We start from the raw sequence: 27,128 nt of genomic DNA, 5'->3' as shown, positions 1-27,128 counted from the left end.
TCATATAGCAATACGGTCTCACTGCACAGCAGGCCAGCAGTTAGCCGAGTCATTGCCATGGCGAGGCTCAACTGGCTGGTGACTCACCGCAAGTCTCTTCTCAGTATTTGAACGGCAAATGTGAAAATTCAGCGATTTTGAATACAAATAATCTAAAACTGGTGAAGTTAAATGGAAAATAACTTTATAGTATAATCACTGGATACATATAACCATTTAATTATTATTTTTTCTTTTTACATTTTTTTTCTTTCCATGATGGCACGTGAGGCCCCACCTCACCTGCCTCCCCTAACTGCATGTCACTGGTGTACTGTACTGTAACAATGACTGTGTATTGTACTGTAACAATGACAGTGTACTGTACTGTACTGTACTGTACTGTAACAATGACTGTGTATTGTACTGTAACCATGACTGTTTAATGTACTGTAACAATGACTGTGTATTGTACTGTAACCATGACTGTGTACTGTACTGTAATGTACTGTAACAATGACTGTGTACTGTACTGTAACCATCACTGTTTAATGTACTGTAACCATGACTGTGTATTGTACTGTAACCATGACTGTGTACTGTACTGTAATGTACTGTAACAATGACTGTGTATTGTACTGTAACCATGACTGTTTAATGTACTGTAACCATGACTGTGTACTGTACTGTAACCATGACTGTTTAATGTACTGTAATCATGACTGTTTAATTTACTGTAACCATGACTGTGTACTGTACTGTAACCATCACTGTTTAATGTACTGTAACCATGACTGTATTGTACTGTAACCATGACTGTGTACTGTACTGTAACAATGACTGTGTATTGTACTGTAACCATGACTGTTTAATGTACTGTAACCATGACTGTGTACTGCACTGTAACCATCACTGTTTAATGTACTGTAACCATGACTGTGTACTCTACTGTAACCATCACTGTTTAATGTACTGTAACCATGACTGTGTACTCTACTGTAATGTACTGTAACAATGCCTATGTATTGTACTGTAACCATGACTGTTTAATGTACTGTAACCATGACTGTGTACTGTACTGTAACCATGACTGTTTAATGTACTGTAATCATGACTATTTAATTTACTGTAACCATGACTGTGTATTGTACTGTAACCATGACTGTGTACTCTACTGTAATGTACTGTAACAATGACTGTGTATTGTACTGTAACCATGACTGTTTAATGTACTGTAACCATGACTGTGTACTGTACTGTAACCATGACTGTTTAATGTACTGTAATCATGACTGTTTAATTTACTGTAACCATGACTGTGTACTGTAAGGAGGTGGATGATATCGATGATGTGACAGGCTGATACAGGGGGTCAATGATGTGACAGGCTGATACAAGAGGTGGTCGATATCGAGGATGTGACAGGCTGATACAGGAGGTCGATGATATCGATGACGTGACAGGCTGATATAGGAGTTGGATGAAATCGATGTGACAGGCTGACACAGGAGGTGGATGATATCAAAGAAGCGACAGGCTGACACAGGAGGTGGATGATATCTATGAAGTGACAGGCTAATACAGGAGGTGGATGATATCGATGAAGTGACAGGCTGATACAGGAGGTGGATGATATCGATGAAGTGACAGGCTGCTGTTTGAGTCTGCTGTTCAATTGTATGTGATAAAAACATGTATTGTTATATGTGATATTCAGCTATTATATTTGATACACACATTTATGATGTGATATTAAACGTTTATTATTAAGGTGATAACATGATATAAATATTAATCTATGTGATAGTAAACATTTAATATTATATGTGATAGTAAAATATGAAACCTGACATATTTTTCGTAAATAAATAAAAACTGATTTTCCGCACAGATTTAATCATAAGATATTTATTTATAGTTGGACAAGGTCTCTTGTTAAAGGCAGGAAGTGAGCCCGGCGGTGGAAAAGGAGCAGAAACACCTAAGCTGTGCTTCTTCCTACTCCTTTTCCGACAAGTGTGAACATGTGACGTTCTTTCCTGTTGTTAGAAATAATAAAAGCCTGACTTTTATTCTGACAGTCCTCAGAGTGGTGATGTTAGGAGTCACAGCGCCCTCTGTGGTCACCAGCAGGACAACAAGACACAAACTGTACAAACTTTAATGGCACCACAACTTCATTCATCATTGTGATAATGATAATGATGATTCATTCATCATTATGATAAGGATGATTCATTCATCATTGTGATAATGATAAGGATGATTCATTTGTCATTATGATAAGGATGATTCCTTCATCATTGTGATAATGATAATGATGATTCATTCGTCATTATGATAAGGATGATTGTGTTACTGGAATAACAACATAACAATAACATAACAACCATAACAACAATGTTTGCAACATGGCGGCAGGAGAAACAAATGATGTAATGAGGCAGCTGATCCAAGACATTGCAAATAATTAACCGCCGTCTTATTCCTTCTTCTTTGAAAAATCATCCTTAAATTGTTTTTTTGTGCAAAAAAAAAAAAAGTTTTCCTGGATTTAACGTCAGAGTCTTCACTGTGTGGACATCAAAAAGAAGATTCTTCACCAAAATGGACACCTAAAGGAAAACAGATCTGAGTGACTTGTGCTCACAAACATTGAATTATGCAAAATATTAATAAGCTGCTTGATGGCTTGGACACAAACTAACACAAAAAGAAGGAAAATGAAAAAACATAAGTTAAAATAAAAACAGAAGAATAAATCTTACTAAAACACAAACAAAACAACTGTGGAAAAAAATGAAACTCATTTAAAAGTAAAATTATAACAATAAATATATATATAATATAAATATAAACATCACTTGTTCTATTGAAAAATTATATAAATATATATGTCACCTGTTCTATTGGAAAAAAAAAATCTATCTATCAATAGAACAGGTTATTTACTGTGTGTATATATCTAAATATATATAATATATACATTATTTTTCAATTAGAACAGGTTATATATATATATATATATATATATATATATATATATATATATATATATATATATATATATATATATATATATATATATATATAAACTGTACATATATGAAAAATAATGTACTCACCATCAGATGTAACATGTACTCATTATCCAATATGTACTCATTATTTGAAGATTACTCATTATTTGATGTGTACTCATTTGATGATTACTCATTATTTGATGATTACTTATTATTTGATGTGTACTCATTATTTGATGAGTACTCATTGTTTGCTGTGTACTCATTTGATGATTACTCATTATTTGATGTGTACTCATTATTTGAAGATTACTCATTATTTGATGTGTACTCATTTGATGATTACTCATTATTTGATGATTACTTATTATTTGATGTGTACTCATTATCTGATGAGTACTCATTATTTGCTGTGTACTCATTTGATGATTACTCATTATTTGATGTGTACTCATTATTTGAAGATTACTCATTATTTGATGTGTACTCATTTGATGATTACTCATTATTTGATGTGTACTCATTGTTTGATGATCACTCATTATTTGATGATTACTCATTATTTGATGTGTACTCATTGTTTGATGATCACTCATTATTTGATGATTACTCATTATTTGATGATTACTTATTATTTGATGTGTACTCATTATTTGATGTGTACTCATTTGATGATTACTCGATCACTCATTATTTGATGATCACTCATTATTTGATGATTACTCATTATTTGATGTGTACTCATTTAATGATTACTCATTATTTGATGTGTACTCATTATTTGATGATTACTCATTAATTGATGTGTACTTATTATTCGATGATTACTCATTATTTGATGTGTACTCATTATTTGATGTGTACTCATTATTTGATGATTACTCATTATTTGATGTGTACTCATTATTTGATGTGTACTCATTATTTGATGAATACTCATTAATTAATGTGTACTCATTATTTGATGATCACTCATTATTTGATGTGTACTCATTATTTGATGATTACACATTATTTGATGTGTACTCATTATTTGATGTGTATTTATTATTTGATGTGTACTTATTATTCGATGATTACTCATTATTTGATGATTACTCATTATTTGATGTGTACTCATTATTTGATGATTACTCATTATTTGATGTGTACTCATTATTTGATGTGTACTTATTATTCGATGATTACTCATTATTTGATGATTACTCATTATTTGATGTGTACTCATTTAATGATTACTCATTATTTGATGTGTACTCATTATTTGATGATTACTCATTATTTGATGTGTACTCATTATTTGATGATTACTCATTAATTGATGTGTACTTATTATTCGATGATTACTCATTATTTGATGTGTACTCATTATTTGATGTGTACTCATTATTTGATGATTACTCATTATTTGATGTGTACTCATTATTTGATGTGTACTCATTATTTGATGAATACTCGTTAATTAATGTGTACTCATTATTTGATGATCACTCATTATTTGATGTGTACTCATTATTTGATGATTACACATTATTTGATGTGTACTCATTATTTGATGTGTATTTATTATTTGATGTGTACTTATTATTCGATGATTACTCATTATTTGATGATTACTCATTATTTGATGTGTACTCATTATTTGATGATTACTCATTATTTGATGTGTACTCATTATTTGATGTGTACTTATTATTCGATGATTACTCATTATTTGATGATTACTCATTATTTGATGTGTACTTATTATTCGATGATTACTCATTATTTGATGATTACTCATTATTTGATGTGTACTCATTATTTGATGTGTACTTATTATTTGATGTGTACTTATTATTCGATGATTACTCATTATTTGATGTGTACTCATTATTTGATGATTACTCATTATTTGATGTGTACTCATTATTTGATGTGTACTCATTATTTGATGATTACTCATTATTTGATGTGTACTCATTATTTGATGTGTACTCATTATTTGATGAATACTCATTAATTAATGTGTACTCATTATTTGATGATCACTCATTATTTGATGTGTACTCATTATTTGATGATTACTCATTATTTGATGAATACTCATTAATTAATGTGTACTCATTATTTGATGATCACTCATTATTTGATGTGTACTCATTATTTGATGATTACACATTATTTGATGTGTACTCATTATTTGATGTGTATTTATTATTTGATGTGTACTTATTATTCGATGATTACTCATTATTTGATGATTACTCATTATTTGATGTGTACTCATTATTTGATGTGTACTTATTATTCAATGATTACTCATTATTTGATGATTACTCATTATTTGATGTGTACTTATTATTTGATGTGTACTCATTATTTGATGATTACTCATTATTTGATGTGTACTCATTATTTGATGTGTACTTATTATTCGATGATTACTCATTACTTGATGACTACTCATTATTTGATGTGTACTTATTATTCGATGATTACTCATTATTTGATGATTACTCATTATTTGATGTGTACTCATTATTTGATGTGTACTCATTATTTGATGATTACTCATTATTTGATGTGTACTCATTATTTGATGTGTACTTATTATTCGATGATTACTCATTATTTGATGATTACTCATTATTTGATGTGTACTCATTTAATGATTACTCATTATTTGATGTGTACTCATTATTTGATGATTACTCATTATTTGATGTGTACTCATTATTTGATGATTACTCATTAATTGATGTGTACTTATTATTCGATGATTACTCATTATTTGATGTGTACTCATTATTTGATGTGTACTCATTATTTGATGATTACTCATTATTTGATGTGTACTCATTATTTGATGTGTACTCATTATTTGATGAATACTCGTTAATTAATGTGTACTCATTATTTGATGATCACTCATTATTTGATGTGTACTCATTATTTGATGATTACACATTATTTGATGTGTACTCATTATTTGATGTGTATTTATTATTTGATGTGTACTTATTATTCGATGATTACTCATTATTTGATGATTACTCATTATTTGATGTGTACTCATTATTTGATGATTACTCATTATTTGATGTGTACTCATTATTTGATGTGTACTTATTATTCGATGATTACTCATTATTTGATGATTACTCATTATTTGATGTGTACTTATTATTCGATGATTACTCATTATTTGATGATTACTCATTATTTGATGTGTACTCATTATTTGATGTGTACTTATTATTTGATGTGTACTTATTATTCGATGATTACTCATTATTTGATGTGTACTCATTATTTGATGATTACTCATTATTTGATGTGTACTCATTATTTGATGTGTACTCATTATTTGATGATTACTCATTATTTGATGTGTACTCATTATTTGATGTGTACTCATTATTTGATGAATACTCATTAATTAATGTGTACTCATTATTTGATGATCACTTATTATTTGATGTGTACTCATTATTTGATGATTACTCATTATTTGATGAATACTCATTAATTAATGTGTACTCATTATTTGATGATCACTCATTATTTGATGTGTACTCATTATTTGATGATTACACATTATTTGATGTGTACTCATTATTTGATGTGTATTTATTATTTGATGTGTACTTATTATTCGATGATTACTCATTATTTGATGATTACTCATTATTTGATGTGTACTCATTATTTGATGTGTACTTATTATTCAATGATTACTCATTATTTGATGATTACTCATTATTTGATGTGTACTTATTATTTGATGTGTACTCATTATTTGATGATTACTCATTATTTGATGTGTACTCATTATTTGATGTGTACTTATTATTCGATGATTACTCATTACTTGATGACTACTCATTATTTGATGTGTACTTATTATTCGATGATTACTCATTATTTGATGATTACTCATTATTTGATGTGTACTCATTATTTGATGTGTACTTATTATTCGATGATTACTCATTATTTGATGATTACTCATTATTTGATGTGTACTCATTATTTGATGTGTACTCATTATTTGATGATTACTCATTATTTGATGTGTACTTATTATTTGATGATTACTCATTAATTGATGTGTACTTATTATTTGATGATTACTCATTATTTGATGTGTACTTATTATCAGATGTGTAGTCATTATTTGATGTGTAGTCATTATTTTGAAGTGAACTCAGCCCGATGTAACATATAGTCATTATTTGACGATTACTCATTATTTGATGTGTACTTATTATTTGATCTGTACTCATGTGATGATTACTCATTATTTGTTGATTACTCATTATTTGATGATTACTCATTATTTGATGTGTACTTATTATTCGATGATTACTCATTATTTGATGATTACTCATTATTTGATGTGTACTTATTATTCAATGATTACTCATTATTTGATGATTACTCATTATTTGATGTGTACTCATTATTTGATGTGTACTTATTATTTGATGATTACTCATTATTTGATGTGTACTCATTATTTGATGATTACTCATTAATTGATGTGTATTTATTATTTGATGATTACTAATTTTTTGATGTGTGCTTATTATTTGATGATTACTCATTATTTGATGTGTACTTATTATTTGATGATTACTCATTATTTGATGTGTACTTATTATTTGATGATTACTCATTATTTGATGTGTACTTATTATCAGATGTGTAGTCATTATTTGATGATTACTCATTATTTGATGTGTACTTATTATTTGATGTTTACTCATTATTTCATGTGTACTTATTATTTGATGATTACTCATTATTTGATGTGTACTTATAATCAGATGTGTAGTCATTATTTCATGTGTAGTCATTATTTTGAAGTGAACTCAGCCCGATGTAACATGTAGTCATTATTTGAAGTGTACTCACCATCCGATGTAACACTGACAAAGGTTCTCATGAGACGTGGCCTGTTTGATCAACAGTTCTACTTGTGTCGGCACGTCCAGAGTCTCGTCGTGAGAAAAGTCTCGACCTGCAGACACAGTTTGCACATGATGTCACGCTCTAATTGACGTCATGAAAGATGTCATACTATGGAGTGCAACATCAATATAAAGTTGTAAAGAAATGTCACCTGTAAGTTTATCTCTCACTCTGTTGATGATCTGAATGGCTTTCTTGTTGAGGGCCTCAGGTTGCACCAGGCCGTCTCCAACTGGGAGGGAGAGGAGACAACACCGCTTAAGAGTAGTCAGTGTGCAGACACGGAGTCAAACCATTGCAGTATTGACAAAGAGAAGGTGAGTGCTGCTCAAAAGCCTGGTTTGGTGGGCCTGCACGAGTGCTGCCGGCAATGAGAGAGCCGCGGTTTGTTGGTGGGAAACATGACTTCCAACGTGTCACATGACTGACATGGAGCTAAAAGTACTTCCTCCACCCACCTGAACACAGCTGATTGGTCATGTGACACACGTCGAATGGATAAATGATTAAATAACACAATGATGACAAACTACACAAATTTGGCCAGGGGCATGTAAAGTAACTATAACACACACACTATATTGCCAAAAGTATTTGGCCACCTGCCTTGACTCACATATGAAGTTGAAGTGCCATCCCATTCCTAACCCATAGGGAGCATGGAATTGTCCAAAATATTTTGGTATCTTGGAGCATTCAAAGTTCCTTTCACTGGAACTAAGTGGCCAAGCCCAACTCCTGAAAAACCAACCCCACACCATAATTCCTCCTCCACCAAATTTCACACTCGGCACAATGCAGTTTGAAATGTAGCGGCCCATTCTTTCACAAATGTTTGTAGAAACAGTCTCCATGACTAAGTGCTTGATTTCGATTCTCGTCATTTGGATGGGTGGCCAAATACTTTTGGCAATATACTGTATATACCTATACTGTATATACCTTTTTATACCTATACTGTATATACCATTATGTACCTATACACATATATACCTATACTGTATATAGCTTTTAATACCTATATACATATATATATATATATATATATATATATATATATATATATATATATATATATATATATATATATATATATATATATATATATATATTGTAGCAGTTGCTTTAAAGACATAATTCACACCGGTTTACTTGACTTTCTCATCATTATTCACTGTCATTGTTCGATTGTGCACGTAACAAATGGGTTATACTTGTATAGCACTTTTCTATCTTCAAGGTACTCAAAGCACTTTGACACTATTTCCACATTCACCCACTCTCACACACATTCACACACTGATGGCGGGAGCTGCCATGCAAGGCGCTAACCACGACACATCAGGAGCAAGGGTGAGGTGTCTTGCTCAAGGATACAACGGACGTGACGAGGTTGGTAGAAGGTGGGGATCAAACCAGGAACCCTCAGGTTGCTGGCACGGCCAGTCTCCCATCGGCGCCACGCCATCCCGATGTTGTTCTGGTTTAGCATTCATATATAGAGTATACCGCATGGTTTGCCGAGGCCGAGGCACAGTTCGCCCTGCATGCTATCACAGAGGACGACACTAACTTTTATTTTGTCGTTTCCTCCCTCGGGAGCGCGACGGCGACCAGAGTGGTTAGCGTCCTTACGCACCCACCGGAGAGGAACAAGTACCTCACGTTGAAGGCTCACCTCCTAAAGACATTTGAACTTTCCGACGTGGAGCAAGCAGGGGCTTGGCGATTGCAAGCCCTCTGAACTTATGGACAAAATGCTGGACCTCTTAGGTGAGAACAGGCCTGAACTTCTTTTCGTGCAGCTCTTCCTGAGACTCCTACCTTCTCAGGTGCGGGCTGCTTTAGCCAACACCGCCATTTTGGACTGCCGCGAACTTGCTTCTGAAGTGGACAAGTTCTTTTTAGCCTCCCAACCGACCTATGTGGCTGCATTCTTTCTGGCTGGGGCAGAAAGACCCATGGCAGATTCTTCCACTTTCACTGCTGCTGCTGCTGCATCCCCCAGGCGGCAACCGGATTCTGAACTTAGTTTTTTTCCATGCAAGGTTCGGGACCAAAGCCAAGCGGTGCCGTCCCCCGTGCAGTTTCAGTGGACCGCTGCTGGGAAACGCCAGGCTCAGCAGTGGCCATGAGCATCGGCAGTACTGGCAGGCTGCTCTTCATCCAGGACTCCCTCTCTGGATGACGGTTCCTGTGTGACACGGGCGCGCAGAGGAGCGTCCTGCCAGCATCAAGGTTGGACATACTGTCTGAGTCACATGGCCTCCTCATGGAAGCGGCCAATAGCAGGCCTATCCGCACTTACGGTATACGGTACGTGGAGCTGTGTTTTGGTGGACAGCGTTTCAGTTGGAACTTTTGTGACTGCTAAAGTGACGATGGGTGAAAGCACAGATTTTCTCTGTGCTTGCGGCCTTCTTGTGGATGTAAAAAACAGGCGCTCGGTGGATGCGATTACATTCTGCTCGTACAAGTGCAATCTCAACTCTCCATCAGGCTTTCCACCATGCTACCCACCGCAAACGTTCTTCTTCGCCTCCTCGCTGAGTTCCCCACCGTGGCGCAGCCCACGTTCTCGTCATCTACCGCCAAGCATGGTGTGGAACACCACATTTCCACCACGGGCCCCCCGTGCACGCACAATGCCTGGCGCCTGGACCCTGCAAAGCTCTCCATCGCTAGAGCTGAATTCGAGACCATGGAACGCCTCGGGATCATTTGCCGGTCAGACAGCCCGTGGGCGTCGCCCCTCCACATGGTGGAGAAGCCTGGAGGTGGTTGGCGGCCATGCGGTGATTACCGCAGACTCAACGATGCGACTACCCCGGACCGTTATCCGGTCCCCCACATACAACATTTTTCCGCCAACCTGGTTGGGAAAACTGTGTTTTCTAAAGGTAGATCTTGTCCGCGGCTATAATCAGGTGCCGGTCCACCCCTCTGATATCCCGAAGACAGCGGTCATCACCCCATTTGGACTGTTCAAATTTTTACGAATGCCTTTTGGCCTTAAGAGCGCCGCACAGACTTTCCAGCGTTAGATGGACTCTGTTTTACGTGACTTGCCGTTTCTGTTCGTCTACTTGGACGACATCCTGGTAGCGAGCACCTCTCAGGCTGAGCATGTGACCCACCTCAGGACCCTTTTTCAGCGCCTTAGCCAACATGGGCTCATTGTTAAATTCTAAGTACCAGTTCGGGTTGTCTGAAATCGACTTCCTCGGACATCGCGTCACGAAGTGCGAGGCAGTTCCCCTCCCAGCGAAGGTTGCTGCCATCGCAAACTTCCCCCGCCCGCTCACGGTTAAGGCTCTTCAGGAGTTCCTTGGCATGGTAAATTTTTACCATTGTTTCATCCCCCGGGCAGCTGACCTCATGCGGCCGCTGTATGATGCTCTTAAAGGGGTTGCTCCCAAGCACATGGTGGACTGGTCTGACGCAGTGCTTTTGTGGGGGTCAAGTCTGCTCTAGCTAACGCTACCCTGCTGGCACACCCATTACCCGATGCTCCTATTGCAATCACCACGGACGCATCAGACTATGCTGTAGATGCAGTGCATGAGCAGTGGGTGGGTGGCACTTGGCAACCTTTGGCTTTCTTTAGCAGGCAGTTGCGCCCCTGCGAGCGGAAATATAGCACATTTGACCGTGAGCTCCTCGGATCTGGCCATACGTCACAGCTTTTGTGGACCACAAACCCCTCACTTTTGCGATGGCCAAGAGGGCCAAACCGTGGTCGGCTGGGCAACAAAGGCACCTCTCCTACGTCTCAGAGTTTACGACGGACATCCAGCACCTTGCTGGTAAGAGCAATGTCGTTGCTGACTGCCTTTCCCGAGCCGTCACGGGCACTGTCCATGTGGGACTCGATTTTGCACAGATGGCAGTTAACCAAGCCGACGACCCAGACATCCGAGCTCTGAAGGCTGCAGCCACAAGGCTACGGTTGTCTGAGGTTCCATTTGAGGACACAGGGGTTACGCTCCTTTGTTACGTCGCTACGGGTCGGCCATGGACCCTTGTGCCCGCCAGTTGGAGGTGGCGAGTGTTTGACTCGATCCACGGCCTTTCCCACCCTGGGAGGAAACCTTCAAAGCGGTCGGTAGTTGCAAAATTCGTCTGGCGTGGACTGAAAAAGGATGTTAGGGACTGGGCTGCCACACGCGTGGCATGCCAGCGCTCAAAAGTGCACTGCCACACACAGGCTCCACTGCCACACACGGGCTCCACTTGCACCGTTTGCGGTTCCGGAGCGCTCATTTGACCATGTCAACTTGGACCTGGTCGGGCCTTTCCCATTTTCGCGCAGCTGCACATACCTCCTTACGATGGTCAACAGGCCCACCCGCTGGCCGGAGGCAGTACCTCTGACGTCAGCCACCTCTACAGAGGTGGCGCGCGCGTTTATTGGGACGTGGGTTGCCCGTTTCGGTACCCCGTCAGACATATAATCCGACCGGGGCTCCCAATTCACTTCTGAGCTTTGGGCTGCTGTGGCGGAGAGCTTGGGAGGTAAACACTCCCACACGACGGCGTATCACCCACAGGCAAATGGTATGTGTGAGAGGTTTCACCGTTCCATGAAGGCAGCACTCAGGGCGTCCCTCAAAGACAGCGCTTGGGTAGACAATCTCCCCTGGGTGATGCTGGGGCTTCAGACCGCCCCTAAGGAAGACCTGCAGTCTTCCTCGGCAGAGTTGGTGTATAGCCAGCCTTTGCGAGTGCCAGGTGACTTTATTCCTAGCAATACGGCACCTTGGTCCGCCGGTGAGCAGCGAACTGCTCTCCTTGATGCCGCCAAGGGTTTTGCCCCCATCCGCACTTCCCAAAATGGCCTTACTCCGTCTCATGTTCCCGCTTCTTTGTGAAGAGTGACGTTTGTTTTCGTTCGCCACGACGCCCACCGCGGCCCCCTTCAGCCTCCTTACGATGGGCCATTTCGCGTCCTGGAGAGCGGAGACAAGCATTTCCTGTTGGATATCGGGGGTCGGTCTGAAAGAATCACGGTGGACCGGCTTAAAGCGGCCCACTTGGATCTTAGTCAACCGGTTACCACGGCCGTACCCCCGCTATACCTGGGCCATGGGGCCCATGATAACAGTGCAGATAACCTGCCGGTTACCCCCCGCTGACTCCCCGGCGTTAGTACCAGTCCGGCGCACCCGGTCTGGTCGGCCCGTCCGTGCCCGTGTCCATTGACTGTTTAGTTTTTTTGTGATGCCGAATTCTGGGGGTACGTGTGTAGCGGTTGCTTTAAGGACATAATTCACCACCTGTTTACTTGACTTTGTCATCATTATTCACTGTCATTGTTCGATTATGCACATAATGTTGTTCTTGTTTAGCACTCATATATGCAGTTAAGAGCGAGTAATTCGCAGCGGCCCCATTAAGTGACTGTCAGGTGATTTTCCCAAAGGTGGGGGTTTGTTGTGACCGCCATTTTGAGTCGCTGGATGTACGCAGTCATTCATTCTCGTCTTCGATGAATAAACGACACACACGTTTTTGTGTGTCAAACACAAGTTGTCTTGCTTTCACGCTACAAGACCAACAATATATATACCTATACTGTATATACCTTTATATATACACCTATACTGTATAAACATTTATACATATATACCTTTTAATACCTATATACATATATAACTATATATATACACTACCGTTCAAAAGTTTGGGGTCACATTGAAATGTCCTTATTTTTGAAGGAAAAGCACTGTACTTTTCAATGAAGATAACTTTAAACTAGTCTTAACTTTAAATAAATACACTCTATACATTGCTAATGTGGTAAATGACTATTCTAGCTGCAAATATCTGGTTTTTGGTGCAATATCTACATAGGTGTATAGAGGCCCATTTCCAGAAACTATCACTCCAGTGTTCTAATGGTACAATGTGTTTGCTCATTGGCTCAGAAGGCTAATTGATGATTAGAAAACCCTTGTGCAATCATGTTCACACATCTGAAAACAGTTTAGCTCGTTACAGAAGCTACAAAACTGACCTTCCTTTGAGCAGATTGAGTTTCTGGAGCATCACATTTGTGGGCTCAATTAAACGCTCAAAATGGCCAGAAAAAGAGAACTTTCATCTGAAACTCGACAGTCTATTCTTGTTCTTAGAAATGAAGGCTATTCCACAAAATTGTTTGGGTGACCCCAAACTTTTGAACGGTAGTGTATATATATATATATCTATATATATATATACACCTTTATATACCTATACTGTATATACTGTTAAGTACCTATACACATACTGTATACATCTGTGGTCCCCTCCAAGATTTCTCATTGTCATCCCATTGGGTTGAGTTTTTTCTTGCCCTGATGTGGGATCTGGGCCGAGGATGTCGTTGTGGCTTGTGCAGCCCTTTGAGACACTTGTGATTAAGGGCTGTATAAATAAACTTTGATTGATTGATATAGTAGACTTAGAGACTTAGGCTTCCTTTATTGTCATTCAAATTTGAACTTTACAGTCAGGATAAGAACAACATTTTGTTGCATTAGCTGGTTGTAGTGCAGGGTAAAAGAGCAATAAGGTTCAGATATAAATAGATTTACTGTACAGATAAATATATTGCACTTTTGCATATGCATCCACGTTTACGGATGCATGTTATATTGTAAATAAACATATACACATATATATATATACACACACACACACGTATACATACATACATGTACAGTATATACATATATACATATACATACAATACATAGTTATACATATACATATATATATATACGCACACAAATATATGTATATATATACAGGTATATATACTGTATATATATATATATATATATATATATATATATATATATATATATATATATATATATATATATATATATATATATATATATATATATATATATATATATATATATATATATATATATAAATACAAGTTTTGTAATCAATCAGAAATATCAAGCAGCTAAAATGCGCCAAACATGGATAAGTGTGGAGAGAGTGTTTAGCATTTTCCCATCACGCATTGCAGGGGATTTAAATGTGTGTAATTTTCAATTACGTGTTGTGTTTGGACATCTTTGATGACATCCTTAAAGTTGAGTGAGCAGGTTGTGTTATGTGTGACCATGTGTGTTGATTTTGTGTTGCTTTATTTGCACCATAAGTGGGAAAGGTTGTTTGGATTGGGTCATATAAGTGAATGCTGTGTGGTTGCTACACTCCAATTTGCAATTCATGGTCATTTACCTGAATTACTCATGATGTCCACAAGATGGTTGCACAGCTGCAGCAATTATATTGTCAGATTTTTTTTTTTTTAAACATTTGAAGTCCCCCAGCCGGCCATTTTCCTGACTAAGTTAGTGTTGTGTCAGGGGCCACACTGGACACCTGATATAAATACTTGGAACCTGAGAATACGCATAAGTACCCAATACTTCACACCTGACAATACATACCGTCACTTAAAGATACCAATACTTGATACCTGAGAATACATACCGTCACTTAAAGGTACCAATACTTGATATCTGACAATACACACCGTCACTCAAAGGTACCAATACTTGATATCTGAGAATATATAGCGTCACTCAAAGATACCAATACTTGATACCTGACAATACATACAGTCACTCAAAGGTACCAATACTTAATCCCTGACAATACATTCCGTCACTCAAAGGTACCAATACTTGATACCTGACAATACATACCGTCACTCACACGTACCAATACTTGACACCTGACAATACATACCGTCACTTAAAGGTACCAATACTTGATACCTGAGAATACATACCGTCACTTAAAGGTACCAATACTTGATATCTGACAATACACACCGTCACTCAAAGGCACCAATACTTGATATCTGAGAATATATAGCGTCACTCAAAGATACCAATACTTGATACCTGACAATACATACAGTCACTCAAAGGTACCAATACTTAATCCCTGACAATACATTCCGTCACTCAAAGGTACCAATACTTGATACCTGACAATACATACCGTCACTCACACGTACCAATACTTGACACCTGACAATACATACCGTCACTCAAAGGTACCAATACTTGACACCTGACAATACATACAGTCACTCACAGGTACCAATACTTGATACCTGACAATATATACCGTCACTCACAGGTACCAATACTTGATACCTGACAATACATGCCGTCACTCAAAGGTACCAATACTTGATACCTGAGAATACATACCGTCACTCACAGGTACCAATACTTGATACCTGACAATATATACCGTCACTCAAAGGTACCAATACTTGATACCTGAGAATACATACCGTCACTCACAGGTACCAATACTTTATACCTGACAATACATACCGTCACTCAAAGGTACCAATACTTGATACCTGAGAACACATACCGTCACTCACAGGTACCAATACTTGATACCTGACAATACATACCGTCACTCACACATACCAATACTTGATACGTGACAATACATACCGTCACTCAATGGTACCAATACTTGATACCTGAGAATACATACAGTCACTCAAAGGTACCAATACTTGATCCCTGACAATACATTCCGTCACTCAAAGGTACCAATACTTGATACCTGAGAATACATACCGTCACTCAAAGGTACCAATACTTGATCCCTGACAATACATTCCGTCACTCAAAGGTACCAATACTTGATACCTGAGAATACATACCGTCACTCACAGGTACCAATACTTAATACCTGACAATACATACCGTCACTCAAAGGTACCAATACTTGATACCTGACAATACACACCATCACTCAAAGGTACCAAAACTTGATACCTGAGAATACATACTGTCACTCACAGGTACCAATACTTGATACCTGACAATACATACCGTCACTCAAAGGTACCAATACTTGATACCTGAGAATACATACAGTCACTCAAAGGTACCAATACTTGATCCCTGACAATACATTCCGTCACTCAAAGGTACCAATACTTGATACCTGAGAATACATACCGTCACTCACAGGTACCAATACTTGATACCTGACAATACATACAGTCACTCACACGTACCAATACTTGATACGTGACAATACATACCGTCACTCAAAGGTACCAACACTTGATACCTGAGAATACATACAGTCACTCAAAGGTACCAATACTTGATACCTGACAAAACATACCGTCACTCAAAGGTACCAATACTTGATACCTGAATATGCATACCGTCACTCAAAGGTGCCAATACTTGACACCTGACAATACATACCGTCACTCAAAGGTACCAATACTTGACACCTGAGAATACATACCGTCACTCAAAGGTACCAATTTATGGCACTTAATGGTCGAAATAATGATGTCAACATGTGTGATGAAAGATTTAAATGTAGTATTTAATGTGTGTGTGATGTAAAGAGGAGAACTCACTGAAAGAGTGAATAGATTCTGGCACGGTGGTCCCTGCCTTCTTGTGCGTGCTCTCTCCCAGGTCCATTCCCTCCAGGGCTTCTGTCAAAGACACACCACAGTTATACACATGTATTAGGGAGGGGGGGAGGGGGTGTGGTACAGGGGGTGATGGAGGACTCACCCACAGACTGTCCTGCCGTGTACGAGTCGTTTCTGGTGCGAGATCGCTTGTTGCCTTTAGTGTTGGCTGTGGGACAGAACACACACGCCATCTTTGTTAGAGGACAACATGTCTCAGGTCTTAAAGTTAGGCTCTGATCTACTCAACCAATGTGTTTATATACAAACGCCGTTTCCATATGAGTTGGGAAATTGTGTTAGATGTAAATATAAACGGAATACAATGATTTGCAAATCTTTTTCAACCCATATTCAATTGAATGCACTACAAAGACAAGATATTTGATGTTCAAACTCATAAACTTTATTTTTTTTTGCAAATAATAATTAACTTAAAATTTCATGGCTGCAACACGTGCCAAAGTAGTTGGGAAAGGGCATGTTCACCACTGTGTTACATCACCTTTTCTTTTAACAACACTCAATAAACGATTGGGAACTGAGGAAACTAATTGTTGAAGCTTTGAAAGTGGAATTCTTTCCCATTCTTGTTTTATGTAGAGCTTCAGTCGTTCAACAGTCCGGGGTCTCCGCTGTCGTATTTTACGCTTCATAATGCGCCACACATTTTCGATGGGAGACAGGTCTGGACTGCAGGAGGGCCAGGAAAGTACCCGCACTCTTTTTTTACGAAGCCACGCTGTTGTAACACGTGCTGAATGTGGCTTGGCATTGTCTTGCTGAAATAGGCAGGGGCGTCCATTAAAAAGACGGCGCTTGGATGGCAGCATATGTTTTTCCAAAACCTGTATGTACCTTTCAGCATTAATGGTGCCTTCACAGATGTGTAAGTTACCCATGTCTTGGGCACTAATACAAACCCATACCATCACAGATGCTGGCTTTTGAACTTTGTGTCGATAACAGTCTGGATGGATATATACATAAATACATACAAATTTCTATACATGTATATACATATATGTACAGTATAAATACTTATATATATATATATATACTGTATATAAGTATTTATTGATGTATAAATAAGTATATATATGTATAAATAAGTATATATATATGTATATAATGTGAGTCAAATTTGTGCGTCACCATTTGCTCTCTCCTGTGTGTTGTTTGACATGACCTTGAAAAGGACAAGTAGATACTCCTGCCTCCTTTTTAAAACACCACCTTATTATTGCGTCTTTTGTGCGGCCATGTTGCTAAGACATTATTCCTTCAAGTAATCATCTGTGTAGTAGCCTAAATTATGTTTAAGTTAATTTACATTTTATGGAAGGTGCTTTATGTTTATTCAGCCAAAATGGGACTATTTACTTTACGTATTTGCATAATACGAAATGAAGAATATGTACCTGTTTAATTGCATATATGGCGGAAGGATCTGTGGGGTAATATGGTTTTGGACACAATGTATTATGAGTAATGGCAGTCAGGTATGGTGGAATCGAGCCACACAGTTTTTTGACATTACTCTTACTTTTTCTAACGATTTCTTACTGTAACAAACTCGCTTTATTTTGCCATTCATTTGTTCCCACATCGTTATTGTTTTACGTTTTTGAAGGATTAAGTTGACAAGTAAACGATACAAAACGAAGAGGAGCATCTGGCGTTTTGTTTGTTGTTGCCGCAGCAGGCGGAAGCAGGAGAAAGTAGAGGAGCGTCAAGCTAAGGCTTCATTAGGAATCTACATTTTAGACAAAAAACTCGCTCTTTGTGAATTAAACGGAACGTGGAACTGCCTGACTGGAAAGGATTAAGAGGAACAAGCCTGCAAGAGGAGGCAGCAGGTACGTGAGTGCACGCTGCTTGTAAGTGAACTAGAGAGAGAGAGAAGCTCGTCCCGGTGCGACGCTGCGGCACATCTGCATTTTTATTGACTTGTTGTGGAAATATTGGCTTGTTATGGATGCACAAGACAGTGGAAAAAGGACAGTAAAAATGACAGAGAAGACTGTAGAAGAGCACAAGGTGAGAAAGATGCAGGCACGCAGGAGCGCACTGGCTCAATTGACTCACTTGATGATGCAGATTGAGCACTTAATGGAGGAGGATGCTAATGTGGACGCTGTAAAAAATCAGCTTCGTGTGGACTTTAGTGGCTTGCAGCAAGAATTTTTGGATCTTAATTCTGATCTTCAGAAATTCATGTCTGAGGAGGAGTTTGTGGAAGATCATAACAACTGGTTTGATCCACAAAAATAAAATGATGGAGGACTTTTTCTGGAAATGTGAGGAGTGGATGAAATATGTTTTTAAGCATGTTGAGCAAGCGGAAGAGTGCAATAGACAAGTGTCACCTGCAGATAGTCGGTTTACATCAACAAAGTGGACAGCTAGAAGTCAAAGTAAAACTGCATCTCAAAGCGGAAGTTCACGTTCTTCATCTTCTTCTGTCAGATTAAAGGCGGAAATGGAGCGTGCATCATTGAGAGCAAAGGCGGCAGCTTTACAAGAAAAGTTGGCCATAGAACAGGAAGAAGCTGCAATAAAAGCTCGAAAGGAAATGCATACAATGCAAACCGCACTCGCTGAATCTGATGCTAAAATGGAGGTTTTACAAAACTACGAAAACACAAGAAGAAGACGGTATCAATACAGCTGATGAGAAAGATGTTAGAAGACTTACTAGTCCTAACACACAAGTACCACCACCCACCTTACCAACACGTAGCATTAAACATAATGCTCCCCCCACAGCTATTCATAACGTCACAGAGTATCTTGTGAAGAGTCACAAGGCATCTCTACTTCCAGATCTTTCCATTCCAACATTCAAGGGTGACCCCCTGGAATACAAATCCTTTATTGGGGCCATAGAACATGGAATTGAAAGCCGCAGTAGTGACAACCGGGATTGTCTTCAATTTATGCTACAGTATACAAGTGGACAACCACATGAGTTGGTTAAGAGCTGCATCCACATGGAATCTTCAACAGGCTACACTAAAGCAAAACAAATGTTAAAGGAGTTTTTTGGTGATGACTTTAAGATAGCCGAAGCCTACATAACAGAAGCCATGGAGTGGCCAACAATCAAGTCAGAAGACAGTGTTGCCCTTCAGTCCTTCGCATTATTCCTCACAGGCTGCTCTAACACAATGACAGACATTAACTACATCGAGGACTTGGACAACATAGCTAATATAAAGGCACTGGTAAACAAACTTCCATATAAACTCAGGGAACCTTGGAGGAAGGTTGCATGCGACTTGCAAGAAAGAACAAAGACAAGAATTAAGTTTAAGGATTTTGTGGACTTTGTAAACCCGCAAGTCAAGTATCTTTTGAATCCGCTCTATGGGAACATAAAAGAAACCACCATGAACACGAAAGATTCTGTGAGACAGAAAATAAAACCACAATATGGAGAAACCCTCAAACCAAAAAAGGTGCTTACAACGGTCGTTGTGCCCCCCGATACAGAAAATGAGAACCAGATCATAACAAAAACACGAACAGTTTTGGTGGACGTTAGTGGAAAACCTTGTGTTTATTGTAACGGAGAGCAACACAGCCTTACAGTTTGCAAGAAATTCAAGAGCAAGCTACACAAAGACAATATTGACTTCTTGAGAAGCAAAGGTGTGTGTTTTGCATGTTTAAAGCATGGACATATGAGTAGGAGCTGCAAACAAAAACTTCAATGTCAAGAATGCTCTAGACTGCATCCCACATTATTACACATTGGTCATAAAGACTCCAGAGAAGAAACCACAAAGGACAATCGTGAACAGCAATCAATATCAAGTGCCCTTGTACAAACAACTGAAACCTGTGGTGTCACTGGGGCCGGTAGAGAAGATTGTGTTCTTTCGATCCTTCCCGTGTACATCAAGGCACAAAAAGGAACCAAGACAGTGATCACGTATGCCTTCCTGGACCCAGGTAGTTCAGCTACTTTTGCCACAGAGTCTCTGATAAACCAACTGAATGTGAGTGGACGCAATGTAAGCATCTCGTTGCGAACAATGGGAAACGACACAGTCGTGAACACAAGCATCGTGACTGGTCTGGAAATCAGCAGCTTGGACGGAAAACAGTTTGTGGAACTAAAGGAAGTTTATTCACAGAAAGACATTCCTGTCTCTAAGGACAATATTCCCCGACAAGAGGATATTGATAGGTGGCCACACCTGAAGGAGGTGAGAATACCTAATATTCAAGACAAGATTGGATTACTCATCGGAGTAAACGTTCCTAAAGCGATGGAGCCACTGCAAGTGGTTAAAAGTGTGGAGAATGGACCATACGCTGTGAGAACAATGCTAGGCTGGACAGTAAATGGACCACTCAGAGGGGGAAGTGACAGAACTGCAATTGACAAATTGACAGGAATTACTGCAAACAGAATCTCAGTGGTGAAGCTTGAGGAGCTTTGGCAGCTGCAGTTCAAGCACGACTTTCCTGATGCTGGACAAAATGAAAACATTGAGATGTCCAAGGACGACCATCAGTTTATCAGTATGGTGTCTCAATCTGCAGTACTTAAAGATGGCCACTACAATGTTTGCCTTCCAGTGAGGAATAATTCTGTGTCTATGCCAAATAACAGGGCAATTGCAGAGCAACGTGCACTGAACCTACGGAAGAGATTTTCGAGAGACGTCAAGTCTTACCAAGAGTATGTGGCGTTCATGGATGACCTTCTAAGAAAAGGTTACGCAGTAAAGCTTGAAGGTGAAGAGCGCAAACCTGCTAAAGGGGCGAACATGGTATCTGCCTCACCATGGAGTAAGACATCCAACCAAACAGAAGTTGCGTGTCGTCTTCGACTGCGGCGCAAGCTTTCAAGGTACTTCACTAAACCAACAGCTTCTGCAGGGACCTGACCTCACCAGCTCACTAATAGGGGTCCTTATAAGATTTCGCCAGGAGTCTGTGGCGGTTATGGCGGACGTAGAAGCCATGTTCAATCAGGTTGGAGTAAGCGATGAAGACACTGATCTTCTGAGGTTTCTCTGGTGGCCTGATGGAAACTACGAGCTGGATCTCGTTGAACACAAGATGTTGGTTCACATTTTCGGCGCAACATCATTACCAAGTGTCGCAACCTTTGCACTTCAAAAATGTGCAACAGACTTTGTGGACGAGTTTGGACAGGAAACAGCAAGCTCTGTCAACAATAATTTTTATGTGGATGACTGTCTTAAGTCAGTTGCTGATGAAGATACAGCCATTACCATGTGCGCCGAGTTGAAGAAAATGTTGGCAAAACAGTAGTAATTTTTTTTAGACGTTTAACATCAATACTGTAGCCGCCATTATGACGTGCAGTGCTGTTCTTAAATGTTGGCAAAAGGAGGATTTCGGCTGACAAAATGGTCAAGCAACAGCAGGAAGTTGCTTAACTCGATCCCAGAAAAGGAAAAAGCACAGGGTTTTCAAAATCTGGACTTGGATAAGGATTACCTGCCAGTGGAGAGAACATTAGGCATCCAGTGGTGTGCCGAATCAGACCAATTTAAGTTCAAGATCAAACTAAAAGATAGACCATACACTAGGAGAGGATTGCTTTCCCTAGTAAGTTCAATTTTTTATCCTTTGGGCTTTCTGGCTCCAGTAATATTGCCTGCTAAAATAATTCTGCAAGATCTATGTCGGTAGAAATATAGTTGGGATCAAGACCTGCCTGACACAGTGATTGAGAGATGGAAAAAGTGGATCTCAAGTCTGTCACAGCTTGAAAATTTTGGAGTTGACAAGTTGAAGCAGTTTGGTGTGCCAGCCTTTGCGCAGCTTCATCACTTTGCTGACGCAAGTGAAGACGCCTACGGAACCACAAGCTACTTGGTGAAGCTCAATCCACCTTGATCATGGCAAAGACAAGGGTTGCTCCCCTAAAGTCTCCGTCTATTCCTCGAATGGATTTGACTGCAGCCACAGTTGCTACAAAGATGGATAAGCTTCTGAGAAAAGAGCTTGAGCTGGAGATCCAGGAGTCTATCTTTTGGACAGATAGCACAGCGGTGCTCAAGTACTTGAACAGTAAGTGTACCCGATTCAAGACATTTGTTGCAAACAGGGTCGCAGCAACCCTGGATGCACTCTCAGACATCTCAGTGGAGATATGTTAACACCACTCTGAATCCCGTTGATCCCGTCTCAAGAGGACAGACCGTGAAAGCATTTTTGAAAAATGAGAGCTGGCTCTCAGGACCAAGTTTCTTGCTCAGCTCACAAGACCAGTGGCCTAAAAATCCAGATCCTGGAATGCTGGATGTGGACGACCTAGAGGTCAAAAGAGTGACTCATGTATACGTCATTCAGACACGAGAAGCCAAAGATTTTGTGGATCAGTGGATGAACCATTATTCTTCTTGGACAGCATTGAAGCGTGCTGTAGCCTGGTTTCTAAAACTCAAAGATCTGCTGAAAGAGCTGAAGGAAAAGCGAAAAGAACTAAGAACATCAGGAGAAGAAAGTAAGATGGTTGAATTCAAGAAAGATGTCGAAGGAAAGTGTCTGATTTGTGATGACATGACTAGAGCAGAAACAGAAATTGTGAAGTTCTGTCAAAGACAAAGTTTCAAAGAAGATTTGGGCGATGCTGGAGAAAAATAAAAGAGTACAGAAAAGTAGTTCACTTTTCAAGTTAAATCCAATTCTTCAAGATGGAGTTATGAGAGTTGGTGGAAGGTTGAGCCATGCAGCAATGCCTAACAACTCCAATCAGCAAGCTATATTGCCTAAGGATTCACACATCACAAGGCTTGTGTTGAGACCTATTCAAGACCTAACAGCTCATGCCGGAAGAAATCACATGATGGCCAATCTATGTCAGGAATTTTGGATACCTGGAGCCATTGGAGCCATCAGAAGGTTTCTGTCCAGGTGTGTCATCTGTAAAAGACTCCACGGAGCCGCTGGAAAGCAACTCATGGCAGATGTACCAACATGCAGGGTCCTACCTGACGATCCACCTTTCACAAGAGTCGGTGTGGACTACTTTGGTCCGTTCCAAGTGAAGAGGGGAAGAGGACATGTAAAGAGGTATGGCGTCATCTTCACGTGTCTTGCTTTAAGAGCCGTACATCTGGAAGTCGCATCCTCACTCGACACCGATGCATGTCTTAACACAATCAGAAGATTTCTCGCCAGAAGAAGACAAGTCAAAGAGATGTATTCCGATAACGGAACCAACTTTCGGTCAGCTGACAGCGAAATGAGGAAATCAATCAAAGAATGGAACACCACGAAGATTTACAAACACTTGCTACAAAGAGGTGTCCAGTGGCATTTCAATCCACCACCAGGATCTCACCATGGAGGAAGCTGGGAGCGGCTAATCCGTTCAGTGAGAAAAATACTGAGTGTTACTGTAAAGGAACAAGTTTTGGATGAAGAGGGTCTTCATACCTTGTTTTATGAAGCCAAAGCAGTCATAAACGGCAGGCCCATCACAAAGACATCCTCAGACCTCAACGCATACTTGCCAACCCTCCCGTTTTTAGCTGTATTCAGCGCCTCTCCCGATAGCCTCCCGGCAGAAATTCTCTCCCGACAAACTCCCGGTATTCAGGCGGAGCTGGAGGGCACGCCCCCTCCAGCTCAATGCGGACCTGAGTGGGGACAGCCTGTTCTCACGTCCGCTTTCCCACAATATAAACAGCTTGCCTGCCCAATGACGTCATAACATCTACGGCTTTTAGAGAGTAGAGTGCACAACTGCGCACACAACAAGGAGACGAAGCAGAAGAACGAGGAAGTTATAGACATGGCGACGCCGTCGACGAGCAAGATGAAGAAATACGCTTGCAAGTTCCAAAACGAATGGAAACAAGAATTTCAGTTCATCCAGGACAGTTCAAAGGGGAAGGGGTATGTATGTTGCCTGTACATTTTGTAGAACAGACTTCTCCATTGAACACGGTGGCCGAAATGATATACTCATTCATGAACGGAGAAGTTAAACAGGACAATGCTGCCATCTACTGGATAGCCTCCGGGACACTGAAATTAAAGTATTTATTTTATTTATATGTATAATTAAATATATATATATATAGCTAGAATTCACTGAAAGTCAAGTATTTCATATATATATATATATATATAAAATACTTGAGAGTATATATATATATATATATATATATATATATATATATATATATATATATATATATATATATATATATATATATATATATGAAATACTTGAGTTGGTGAATTCTAGCTGTAAATATACTCTCCTCTTAACCACACCCTTAACCACGCCCCCAACCACGCCCCCCGCCTCAAAAGCAAAAACAACATTTTTGATGTTCAGTTTGAAGTCCCTCAATAATACTCTGAAGTCATAGTAGTATTACTGCTTTCTGTTTAATACTATTGTCCTTGTAGATATCAACCGTCTTTGGGCTGAACATGTGCTAAAGCTGTCCCAAATGTGTCCCAAACATGTCGTAAAGGTGTTCTAAATGTGTCCAAAAGGTGTCCTAAATGTGTGCTGAAGGTATTCTAAATGTGTCCTAAAGGTGTTTTAAAATGTGTCCTAAATGTGTTCTAAATGTGTCGTAAAGATGTTCTAAAATGTGTCCTAAAGGTATTCTAAATGTGTCCTAAAGGTGTTCTAAATGTGTCCTAAAGGTGTTCTAAAATGTGTCTTAAAGGTATTCTAAATGTGTCCTAAAGGTGTTCTAAATGTGCCCTAAAGGTGTTCTAAATGTGTCCTAAAGGTGTTCTAAAATGTGTCCTAAAAGTATTGTAAATGTGCCCTAAAGGTGTTCTAAATGTGTCCTAAAGGTGTTCTAAAATGTGTCCTAAAGGTATTCTAAATGTGTCCAAAAGGTGTTCTAAATGTGCCCTAAAGGTGTTCTAAATGTGTTTTAAGTGTGTCCTAAAGGTGTTTTAAAGGGATGTCCTAATAGATGTTTTAAAGGAGTCCTAAAAGGTGTCCTACAGATGTTTTAAATGTGTCCTACAGATGTTTCAAATGTGTCTTAAAGGTGTCCTAAAGGTATTCTAAATGTGCCCTATAGGTGTTCTAAAATGTGTCCTACAGGTATTCTAAATGTGTCCTAAATGTGTTCTAAATGTGTCCTAAAGGTGTTTTAAAGGGATGTCCTAATAGGTGTTTTAAAGGAGTCCTAAAAGGTGTCCTACAGATGTTTTAAATGTGTCCTACAGATGTTTCAAATGTGTCTTAAAGGTGTTCTAAATGTGTTTTAAATGTGTCCTAAAGGTATTCTAAATGTGTCCTAAAGGTGTTCTAAAATGTGTCCTAAAGGTATTCTAAATGTGTCCTAAAGGTGTTTTAAAGGGATGTCCTAATAGGTGTTTTAAAGGAGTCCTAAAAGGACAGATGTTTTAAATGTGTCCTACAGATGTTTCAAATGTGTCTTAAAGGTGTTTTAATTGTGTCCTACAGATGTTTCAAATGTGTCCTAAAGGTGTTTTAAATGTGTCCTATAGATGTTTCAAATGTGTTCTAAAGGTGTTCTAAATGTGTCCTGAATGTGTTTTAAATGTGTCCTAAAGGTGTTCTAAAATGTGTCCTAAAGGTGTTCTAAAATGTGTCCTAAAGGTGTTCTAAAAATGTGTCCTAAAGGTGTTCTAAAATGTGTCCTAAATGTGCCCTAAAGGTGTTCTAAACGTGTCTTATAGGTATCCTAAAT

At 38.9% G+C, this 27,128-nt stretch overlaps 1 protein-coding gene across 1 annotated transcript in view; it reads right to left on the bottom strand.

Annotated features, from left to right (window-relative positions):
- Window positions 1-1,870: 1,870 nt before the first annotated feature.
- The window catches only part of LOC133656329 (serine/threonine-protein kinase mTOR-like), a 274,420-nt gene continuing 249,162 nt past the window's right edge, over window positions 1,871-27,128 (bottom strand). Inside the window, exons 36-40 of the mRNA XM_062057364.1 lie at window positions 17,546-17,611; window positions 17,383-17,460; window positions 8,110-8,190; window positions 7,902-8,007; window positions 1,871-2,594 (exon numbers count right to left, since the gene is read on the bottom strand). Coding sequence (XP_061913348.1) covers window positions 2,579-2,594; window positions 7,902-8,007; window positions 8,110-8,190; window positions 17,383-17,460; window positions 17,546-17,611 — 347 coding nt within the window. The 3' untranslated portion in view covers window positions 1,871-2,578. The remainder of the gene's footprint in view (window positions 2,595-7,901; window positions 8,008-8,109; window positions 8,191-17,382; window positions 17,461-17,545; window positions 17,612-27,128) is intronic.

The sequence above is a fragment of the Entelurus aequoreus genome, linkage group LG01, assembly GCF_033978785.1.
Source record: "Entelurus aequoreus isolate RoL-2023_Sb linkage group LG01, RoL_Eaeq_v1.1, whole genome shotgun sequence".
In the NCBI taxonomy this organism is placed as follows: domain Eukaryota; kingdom Metazoa; phylum Chordata; class Actinopteri; order Syngnathiformes; family Syngnathidae; genus Entelurus; species Entelurus aequoreus.
This window is presented reverse-complemented; position numbering and strand designations above follow the sequence as displayed.